Source organism: Anguilla anguilla, chromosome 4, assembly GCF_013347855.1.
Source record: "Anguilla anguilla isolate fAngAng1 chromosome 4, fAngAng1.pri, whole genome shotgun sequence".
Taxonomy (NCBI): domain Eukaryota; kingdom Metazoa; phylum Chordata; class Actinopteri; order Anguilliformes; family Anguillidae; genus Anguilla; species Anguilla anguilla.
The window spans coordinates 60606418-60617041 of record NC_049204.1 but is presented as its reverse complement, the minus strand read 5'-3'; the positions used below and the strand labels follow the sequence as shown (position 1 = coordinate 60617041).

Here is a 10624-nt window from a genome sequence, read left to right as displayed (position 1 = left end):
TATTATTTAATTGTGATGAGAAGTAGGAAATACAGAAAATGAATACAGGACTTCTTGCCCTTCCCTTATCTAGAGAATATGAGAATATGGAAATTTGTTTACCAGAAGAGTACTTTCCAATTATTAGGTGTGAAAAATGTAAAACCAGGAAATTTATAGAATTTTAAAAATAATTTATTAAATTTTCATGGCTGGAGCTGAGGACTGAACTGACAAGCTTTACCTGTGTCTGATCATAAGTGTATGCTATTATTAAAAAAGGAATCTAGACCAATTCATGTTTCTTTGCTGTTTTGGCATGCAAAGAAACACAAGAACATAAGGAGAACAGGCCATTCAGCCCATCTAGAACATACAGTACAGTACAGTACATCTATAGCTTAAGAACATATGATAATGAGGAAGACAGTCCATTCAGTACATCTATAGCTTAAGAACATATGATAATGAGGAGGACAGTCCATTCAGTACATCTATAGCTTAAGAACATATGATAATGAGGAGGACAGTCCATTCAGTACATCTATGGCATAAGAACATATGATAATGAGGAGGACAGTCCATTCAGTACATCTATAGCTTAAGAACATATGATAATGAGGAGGACAGTCCATTCAGTACGTCTATAGCATAAGAACGTATAGCATAAGAATGTACAGTGTCCTCCATATTCTTTGGGACAAAGATATATTTTGTCTCGATTTGGCTCTGTACTCCACAATTGTTTTTTTTTTCAAACTAGTCACATACAGTTCAAATGGCTTTTATGAAAGGCCTTTACGTACATTTTGGTTTCAGCATGCAGAAATGACAAAACTCTTTACCACTCTGCCCATCTATAACATGAATACATATGAACTTTGTCACACGGCATGTGACACACCTTGGGGGGGGGGGGGGAGGAGGGGGGGAGGGGGGGGTGGAATGCCGAGACACAGGGAGATGCGGTAATTCCGGTTTTAATGGTATGTACCGCATTTTTCATGCAGACAGAGAGCTCATTCGCTAAATAAACCGACAAAGCATTCTCGCCAAATGCAACCCAGGTATATACACCTACTTAACCAGTAGCTAGGATGGGTCAAATGCAGAGGACAAATTACCCCACGGGGTTCAATAAAGCACATCTTATTTTAGCTGCGTGCCCCAGATTATCACAATTCTCTCTCCCTCTGCTTCCCCCAGCCACAAATACAGAATGAGTACAAGCCATGCAGCCCATCTAGAACATAAGAACATATGAATACATAATGAGGAGAACAGGCCATGCATTTAATTTGGAACATAAGAACATGTGAATACAATGGTGTTTCCCGGTACTGCCGCATTCTCTCTGCCCGGGGTGTCACATTGGCGTGCGACAGTTGGTGCCAAAACCAGGGAGGGAGCGGTCTTGGCGTAAGCCGAATTAGCCTTCTACGTCATGTAGATGTCAATCAAGATATCCAGTCGAAAATTTGTTGCACCCCACAAATTCGTCAGTTTAATTTTTTAATACGATGGGAACACTCAGCACCTGATTGACTAGATTGGATTCGGCTCAATGTTTTTTCAAACTCTATCATATTCTACTTAAACAGACCACTAAAATATGAAAACTGACTTAAAATCTACCTCACAACAAGAAGGTGCATGGTTCGAATCCTGGCCAGGGCCTTTCTGCGAGGAGTTTGCATGTTCTCCCCGTGTCTGCGTGGGTTTCATCCTGGTTGCCCAGTTTCCGCCCACAGTCTAAAGACATGCAGGTTTGGTTAACTGGAGTCTAAATTTCCCATAGGTATGAGTGTGTGAGTCAATGGTGTGTTTGCCCTGTGATGGACTGGCAAACTGTCCAGGGTGTATTCCTGCCTCTCGCCCAATGCACACTGGGATAGGCTCAAGCGGGTGTAGATAATGGATGGATGGAAAAACCTACCCTTGAAAGGGTTAAGGCAAGATCACAATTATGTGTTTAGAATGTTATTTAAGGAACATTCTAATACTGGTGTCACAATTACTACTGGGAACAGAAAGCAATGGAGTTCCAGAACATTGAAAAATTTTGAAAAAAAAAAAAAACCACCAGCTCCAGGTCACCACAGTGATAATTATTTTCAAATTTTCTATTGAAAATGTAATGGGAAGTGTCTCTTGTTTTAATTCATGTATAATGACTGCATAGTGTTACATGTACAATGACATGCAAAAAAATAAATAAATCAATAAATGGGCAAACGTCATAAATTTTAGGGTAATATTTTGGTGGGGTATGCATATTGAATACTCTCCTATTTTTTCAACTGTTAATTGTCTTGTCTTGTGATGCTAGAATAAATAAGGTTGGTTCAAACCTCCATGTGACTAAACAAAGATGCTGTTAAAAAATGTTCAAAAGACCCTGCAGTTCCTCTAATTTAAACAGGTATTTGCACAAGGTAAACAATATTGTATGACGGATACTTCTTTTTATTCCAAATTCTTTATTTTCAGATTCTTTACAGAATTCCAGACCTGAATTAAGCAGGATTTCCATCAGTTTCTGTTAACTGTGCCCATAGGTCAGATAGATACAAATAAATATGAATGCTTTGAATAGATAACATTAAGGAAATGTATATATTTTTAAATGCATTCTGCACTGGCGATCAACCATGGCCTCAACAATAAGAGTCAGCCAGCTCGAAATTTTTCCATAAAGTCTGCTGGTTTCTTCATTATAAGAGAATGTCACTGGCAAAAAAGCTTCACAAATTATACGCAAACTCAACACAACACACTGCATTTTATTTTAATAAAAAACATAAGTAAAATATATTTTTTAATTTATAAACAATCATTTATAGACAAATGCTTTCATCAAAAATATTTTTAAATCACATTTTTGACAATTTACATGTTTAAATCTGATTGGTGAGAATGAGTGTGTGTTGCGTGAGTGTGTGTGAGTGAGTATGAGTGTGTGCATATGTGTGTGAGTGTGTGTGTATGTGTGTATGCGTCTATATGTGTGTGTGTGATCTCCTCAGCTGCTCCAGGTGAGTCTGAATCCAGAGGGCAGGGTGGAGTACTGCCCCTGGAACTGGATAAAGACTTGGTTGGAGGAGGCGGTGAACGGAGCGATGTTGGTCTCCTGTAGGAAAGTCGCAGAGAGAACAACCTCAGAAAACAGTGAGGCTGGCGCCCCCTAGAGTAAAACCGCAGCAATAACACTCTGCGAAGTGTCTGGTGATCTGTACAGCTCTAATCCACTCCTCACATTATCCACAGTCTCTGGCCTCCTTTCAGCCACCTGCTTTCTTTACGCGTGACTTACAATTCAATGCATTTTGCTATTTTTTCATAAACGCAATTTGGTAAGTTTAGAAATCACGTTAAATTTCAAGTTAAATTTAACATTCCAAACAAGTATTTCTTTAACATTAAAGCTATGGGAACACGCAAACCTATTCCAGGCCCATGTATACTTGTGTAGTTTGGGAATGTAATTATTAAATTCTGCTTTCCAATACAAACCAATATGGCTCTAGTTGTTAAAGGGACTAACTCAAGGACTAAATTCAGCTGAGCTAACTAAGGTGCTAAATTCAGCCAAGCTAACTCAGGTACTAAATTCAACTGAGCTAATTCAGGTACTAAATTTAGCAGAGCTAATTCAGGAATTAAATTCATCCGAACTAAGGGACAAAAATCTGGAGAGCTAACTCTAGGTACTAGGTGCGTCCAGGTACTAAATTCAGCTGAGCTACAGTAACTAAGGTACTAAATTCAGCTTGGGGGCAGTATACCTGAATGCGAATACATTCCTGTTGAAAACTGCAGCTGAACTTAATCAAACAAAAAAAATGATAATAATGATTGTACTGGCATGATTCTGGGGGAAGGACCAAAGCAGTCGGGGGTACGTACAGCGCCACAGTAGGGTCCCACAGGTGGGCCAGCGGCGTCCGGCCCGTCGTAGAGCTTCAGGTAGTTGCTCTGGCAGTCCCCGGGGTCGTCGATGCTGAACTGGGCGAAGGTGACGGTCACCACGCGTCCCACAGGCGCTCGGACGCCCCACTCACAGCGGGAGCCGTTAGCGTAGGTGCCGGGGAAACTGGGACTGGTGAAGGAGCCGTGTTCTCCATACAGTATCCCCCCACAGCCTGGAGCACACACACACACACACATATGAATACACACACACATTACAGTATCCCCCCACAGCCTGGAGCGCACACACAAACACACACACACATGAATACACACACACATTACAGTATCCCCCCACAGCCTGGAGCACACACACACACACATGAATACACACACACATTACAGTATCCCCCCACAGCCTGGAGCACACACACACACACACATGAATACACACACACATTACAGTATCCCCCCACAGCCTGGAGCGCACACACACACACACACACACACACATGAATACACACACACATTACAGTATCCCCCCAAAGCCTGGAGCGCACACACACACACACACACACACACACACATGAATACACACACACATTACAGTATCCCCCCACAGCCTGGAGCACACACACACACACACACACACACATGAATACACACACACATTACAGTATCCCCCCACAGCCTGGAGCGCACACACACACACATATGAATACACACACACACATTACAGTATCCCCCCACAGCCTGGAGCACACACACACACACACACACACACATGAATACACACACACATTACAGTATCCCCCCACAGCCTGGAGTGCACACACACACACATATGAATACACACACACACATTACAGTATCCCCCCACAGCCTGGAGCACACACACACACACACACACATGAATACACACACACATTACAGTATCCCCCCACAGCCTGGAGCACACACACACACACACATGAATACACACACACATTACAGTATCCCCCCACAGCCTGGAGCACACACACAAACACACACACACACACACACACACACACACACACATGAATACACACACACATTACAGTTTTCCCCCACAGCCTGGAGCACATACAGACACAGGTATGAACACATGCACTCACACACACACACACACACACACACACACATACACACATATGAACACACACATGGCCACAGACACACACACACACACACTACTGCATCCCCCACAGCCTGGAGCACTGTCCTGACTGACAGTAACCCCGCCCGCTCGTACCCTGCGGAGAGGAGGCCCAGGTGATCTCGAAGCCGTCGCGGACGCCAGAGTAGTCGGTCTTGAAGCGCAGGAAGAGCTCATTGGCTCGGGGGAAGATGGGGTCGGGCAGCGTGCTCCCACAGAACTTCCCCAACAGAGGGGCGGAGCTTGTGCTGCCATTCCGCACCTGCCACACACACACACACAGGGTTAGGGGACCTGCACTGGGCAAAAAGGCCGTCCACAAAACTGCCTGACTCAAACAGCAGGTGCGCGTTACTGTAGATAAGGGCATTTTCCACCTGGGAATTAAACAGACCCTTTAATCCAGAGCGATTCACAGCATTTATGTGTTTTCCATCCATTCCCAATGCAGAAAAAAAAACTGGAGGGTTCCAGTTTTATCCAGATATCCGATTCGGTGTGATAGTCTTGAGCGAAAGTTTTATCGCGTCAACACGCATATTTCCAGAAATTTTCGCACACTCCCGGACCACGTCTGGGATCGGGGTTTTCTGGACTCCCGATTCATTCATGGACTCTGCCCACACTGAAATTTTACGGTGTGTCCTGAGATGTGGACGGCCATGTCTGGTAATTTATGCCTAGTGTCTGGACGCCATACCACATTTTACCATTAATAAAACAAAGCACTTACGAGAGTAACCAACTACATGAAAAGTAATTATGTAAGAAAACACAAATGTAAAAAAAAAAAACTCAAATATTTTTGATCAGGAGGTCTGAGGTTCCAGGTCAGGGCACTGTACCCCATGGTACCCACAAGTGAGAGATGTCAGTCTGACGTCAGTCGATAGACGTCAGTGAAATCGACAGTGTTCAGAAATGTAAGCTCGAGTGGCTCAGTCGATGGACTGCTGGGGTGTCTGCTGAGGGGAGAAATGGGGGCTTTGGAAAAAAAGGGGGAGGAGGGGAGGATCCAGGGCAGGGTTTGGGGGGGGGGGGGGGTTGTGTACCCTACCTCCAGGAAGTCGTAGTTACAGGAGGGGTGGTTCTCCACACTGAAGCTGTGGAAGAAGAGGGAGATGGAGCTGTTTTGGGGGGCGCGCAGGACGGTGGTGCAGTCCATGTTGTGGGGGTACACCTCGGGCCATCCCGGGCTCTTCAGGAACCCATAGGCCTGTTCATACACCCTGCTGCAGCCTGCAACAAGCACGACCCAAATGCATTTCTTTCTCTGATCTTCTCTGGCTACTGGCACGAGCACGCAGGCGCAGGCACACACACACACAGACACACAGACGCACGCACACACACACACACACACACACACACACACACACAGACACACAGACGCACACACACACACACACACACACACACACAGACACACAAACACACACACACGTGCCACAGTGTACCAGCGATCTGACTGGTCAGGCAGAAGCGTGTCACAGTGTACCTGCAATCTGATTGGTCAGGCTGAAGTGCGTCACAGTGTACCTGCAATCTGATTGTTCAGGCAGAAGCGTGTCACACTGTACCTGCGATCTGATAGGTGAGGCTGAAGCCGTTGCCGGGGGCGAAGCTGTCGGATTTGAAGGTGAGGTGCATGGTGCGCCCGTAGCTGTAGAAGTCGGGGACGTGCGAGTCCGTGCCGCAGAACTTGTGCGTCTGGCCGTAATCTCCCTGTGAGGTACAGGACAGAGTTAACCTCCCCAAATCTCACTCTGTCTCCCTCTCTATCCTCCTGTCTGTCTCACTCCCTCGCTTTCCCCCCCTCCCTCTCTCACTCGCTCCCTCTCCCTTCTCTCACCCCCCTCCCCCTCTCTCCCTCCCTCTCTCCCCTCTCCCCCTCTCCCTTCTCTCACCCCCCTCCCCCTTTCTCCCCCTCCCTCCCCCTCTCCCCTCTCAACCCCCCCCCACCTCTTTCTCCACCCCCCCCCCTCTCTCACCCCAGGCCAGTCCTTCATCTCCAGGTAGTTCTGAGTACAGCTCTGGCTGGGCTGCAGGTGGAACTGCTGCACTGCGATTTTGACGCTCTCCTGCGCTGGCGCGTCCAGGACCCAGCGGCAGGAGGTGTACTCCGGGTAGGCGCTGGGGTAGAAGGGGGAGGTGATGGTCTGGGCGGAGCTTGTGGCGTTCAGGATACCTCCACAGATCTCTGATTGACGGGGAGAAGTTACAGATCAACACATTCATCAGAAGCTCTTGACACTGAGAGAGCGGGGTCGGCCATTTTGCTTTGACACAAAGGGCTATGATGTGAAAATATTTCAGCAGGCAGACTCTCTCCCACTCTCTCTTGCCCCTCTTCCCTTTCTCACTCTTTTCCCCTCTCTCCATCTCCCTCTATTTTTTATTACTACCAAGCTGCAGGGCATTCACACACAGTCACGCGTGCATTCACTCACGCTTCGTACTCGCGGTGGCATGGGGACAGTGTTCTTTCAGTGCTCAGCGCAGAGAGCTGAACATCTGGCGTGCCTACGGAGTCTGCGGTTTGACTGACAGCGTGATCGACAGCTCAGCGCCCGAGCGCAGAGGGGCTGGGGAGTGGAGGGCAGGTCAGTGGGCGGGGCTTACTGTCGACCGCCCGGTAGGTGGCGTTGAAGCCGCTGAGCGACACGGAGCTGTCCGTGACGAAGCGCACGGTCAGGAAGTTGCCCGTGGAGACGAAGGGGGCGGGGACGGTGCTGCCGCAGAACGTGCCCACCAACGGGAAGTTGATGTTGTCGCCGTCATAAATCTGGAGGAAGGAGAGCGGGAGAGAAAGGGATAAAGAGAAAACGAGTAAGAGAGAGAGAGAGAGAGAACAGGGGAAGGCGAGAGCGAGGACTTCACCTTAATGTGTCATGTCATATGGGCAGGTAAATGCACCTGGATGTACAGTTATATCTGCAGGTGAGTGAACGATAATGTAGTCATATGTGCAGGTAACAGGTGAGAGTCTACCTTGACGTAGTCATATCTGCAGATGCTTCCAAACGCGCTCTCTAGGTGGAAGGCGGTGAAGGTGAGGTTGACCACCTTGTTGGTTGTCATGGCGATGGTCCACAGGCAGTCCAATCGCGGCTCGTACCTGCCATCCAGGTCAATGTCCGGAGAGCCGAACCCTCCGGTGGGCGTGCTCAGGTAACCCCCACAACCCTGCTGGGGGCCTGGGGCACGAGAGAGAGAGAGAGAGAGAGAGAGGGAGAGAGTGAGAGAGAGAGAGAGAGAGAGAGAGAGAGAGAGAGAGAGAGAGACAGTGAGCAAGTGAGAGCAAGTGACAGAGAGAGAGATTTTTTTATAACTGTACAAAGGCCTGCTTTTACAATCGAAGTGTGTCAACAAGCTTTCTTTGTGTTACTGCAGTTTCAACTCTAACCAGCAGGGGTCTGTATCAGTCCATAAAATAAACAGGTCTTTTTTTTGAGGAGTGAGAAATGAACTGCCAAACGTCCCCATGTTTATATTACAGTACATAGGCAGATTAGAAACCCACGTACCGTATATCAAATCCGGAATAGAACCTCATTGGCTCATCAAACATGATCATAACAAATGACTCCTCCTTGGTGAATGTACTGCAGTAGAGGGGGGTATAAAGAACTGCGGTTGAAGAGGGTGCCAGTTCAAATCCCAGGTGGGGCACTGCCACGGTAAGCTAAGACCTGAATCACCAAGCTGTGTGAAGGTATAAGCTGTGTAAGTCACTCTAAATAATGCGACATGCTGCACGTCTCTGTAGCACAGTGACGGAGAGCTCCAGCTGACGGGGGTGGTTTGTATCAGTTTCGCCCTAGATCGGGGCAAGTTCTCTGTTGCAGGGCAAGGACCAAAAAAGCTTTCCAAACAGTCTAACCTAGTGTCCCTGTCCCAGAGCAGACCAGTCCCAAAATGTTCCTGTCCCAGAGTGTCCCTGTCCCACAGGAGCCCTGTCCCAGAGGTGCAGACCCGGTGGTAAGACTGCATCTGTCTGCAGGCTGCGGGCGTCCGCTGTCGTTTCTCATGAAGAGGAAATGAGACCCCTCACGCCTCCCTGCAGCTGTTTCCTCTTCAGTGAGTAACGCTGTACGGCGAGCAGATGCTCTGACCACCAGAGACTCGGGATTAATGTCTTTGCTAATGGTGTGTGCATGCGTGTGTGTGTGTGTGTGTGTGTGTGCGTGTGTGTGTGCGTGTGTGTGTGTGTGTGTGTGTGTGTGTGTGTGTGTGTGTGTGTGGGAGGGGGAGTGTGTGTGTGTGTGTGTGTGTGTGTGTGTGTGTGGGAGGGGGAGTGTGTGTGTGCGTGTGTGTGTGTGTGGGGTGGGGTGGGGGGGGGACTGTATGTGTGTGTGTGTGAGTGAGTGTGTGTGTGGTGGGGGAGATGGAGTGGGTGTGTATGTGTGTGTGTGTGAGTGAGTGTGTGTGTGGTGGGGGAGATGGAGTGGGTGTGTATGTGTGTGTGAGTGAGTGTGTCTGTGTGTGTGGTGGGGGAGATGAAGTGGGTGTGTGTGTGCGTTTGGTGTGTCAGATGATGTAATGCAGCACACACAGAACTCCTGTGCTTCAATGCCCCCCTTACCCCCCCCCGCCCTTGTATTTTTTTGTTCCTAATTTGCTCTCCCATACATCAGCCCGGTTTCCATGCCGACCTGAGACCCCTGCATGGCATTTATAACGTGGGAATCACAGCAGTCCTCTAATCTCAGAGCAGCCCCCCCCCCACTATTCCTCAAACCCATGCCCGCCCCCCCCCCCCCCCCAGCCCCACCCCCGTCCTCTTCAACCCAATGTCAGCTTTATGACCATAAACAAGTGAGTTCCTGTTTCTCACTGCCACACTATACTACATTAAGTAGAAAACTGAGCAGAATTCGTGCCGGATTCAGGATTCAGATTCCTGTCCCCTTCTAGTTGCTGTTATTTTATTACCCCCCTGTTTGTAGTCACATGTCTGATCTCGATCTGTTAAAATGGGCCTCTGGCTAAACCCCAATGGATGCGTCCCACCCCCTGCTCGAAAAAAGAAAAAAAAGAAAACAAAAGGAAAGAAAAGAAAAGAAATCTCCGGAACACCAAACGCCACATGGCCGGCAGTGATTGGCTGAGGGCGCGAGTGACTCACACTGTAAATATGCCCTTGTGCGTAATTTTACCGCCGTTGCGGATTAAGGGGGGCACAGCGGGTTCAGCAGGCGGCGGAGAATAGCATGTGCGTGAAATCTGGCGGGAAAAGCCTCTCCCACAGCTCTCCCCTGCGCCCAGTCCAGCAAGGATTCCAGAACCTCAAGTAACCCACGGCGACGTAACCCTGACGACCAGCCAGGCGGAAAGGTTTTTCTACCTCAGCTAAAACTTCGCTAAGAAAACAGGCCTGCTGGCTGTAGCATAATAAGATTCCTCACACCATCCGACACCTAGGGAAATAATGAATAATTAGCCATTCCTGGTTATAATGTGTTATAAAAGTATTATAATCAGTTATAAAGCTGTTATAAGCTGTCGGCTTTTTCAGTTGCCGTTGCAGTGCACTGCGTCACTGGTAAGCCCAGGTGT

General features: G+C 48.0%; 1 protein-coding gene across 1 annotated transcript in view; it reads right to left on the bottom strand.

The window, feature by feature from the left end:
- Window positions 1-2784: 2784 nt before the first annotated feature.
- cubn (cubilin (intrinsic factor-cobalamin receptor)) overlaps window positions 2785-10624 on the bottom strand; it is a 68890-nt gene continuing 61050 nt past the window's right edge. The window contains exons 60-67 of the mRNA XM_035413908.1: window positions 8057-8262; window positions 7688-7850; window positions 7057-7265; window positions 6646-6790; window positions 6123-6304; window positions 5162-5327; window positions 3886-4121; window positions 2785-3109 (exon numbers count right to left, since the gene is read on the bottom strand). Of these exons, the coding sequence (XP_035269799.1) occupies window positions 3002-3109; window positions 3886-4121; window positions 5162-5327; window positions 6123-6304; window positions 6646-6790; window positions 7057-7265; window positions 7688-7850; window positions 8057-8262 (1415 nt within the window). The 3' untranslated portion in view covers window positions 2785-3001. The remainder of the gene's footprint in view (window positions 3110-3885; window positions 4122-5161; window positions 5328-6122; window positions 6305-6645; window positions 6791-7056; window positions 7266-7687; window positions 7851-8056; window positions 8263-10624) is intronic.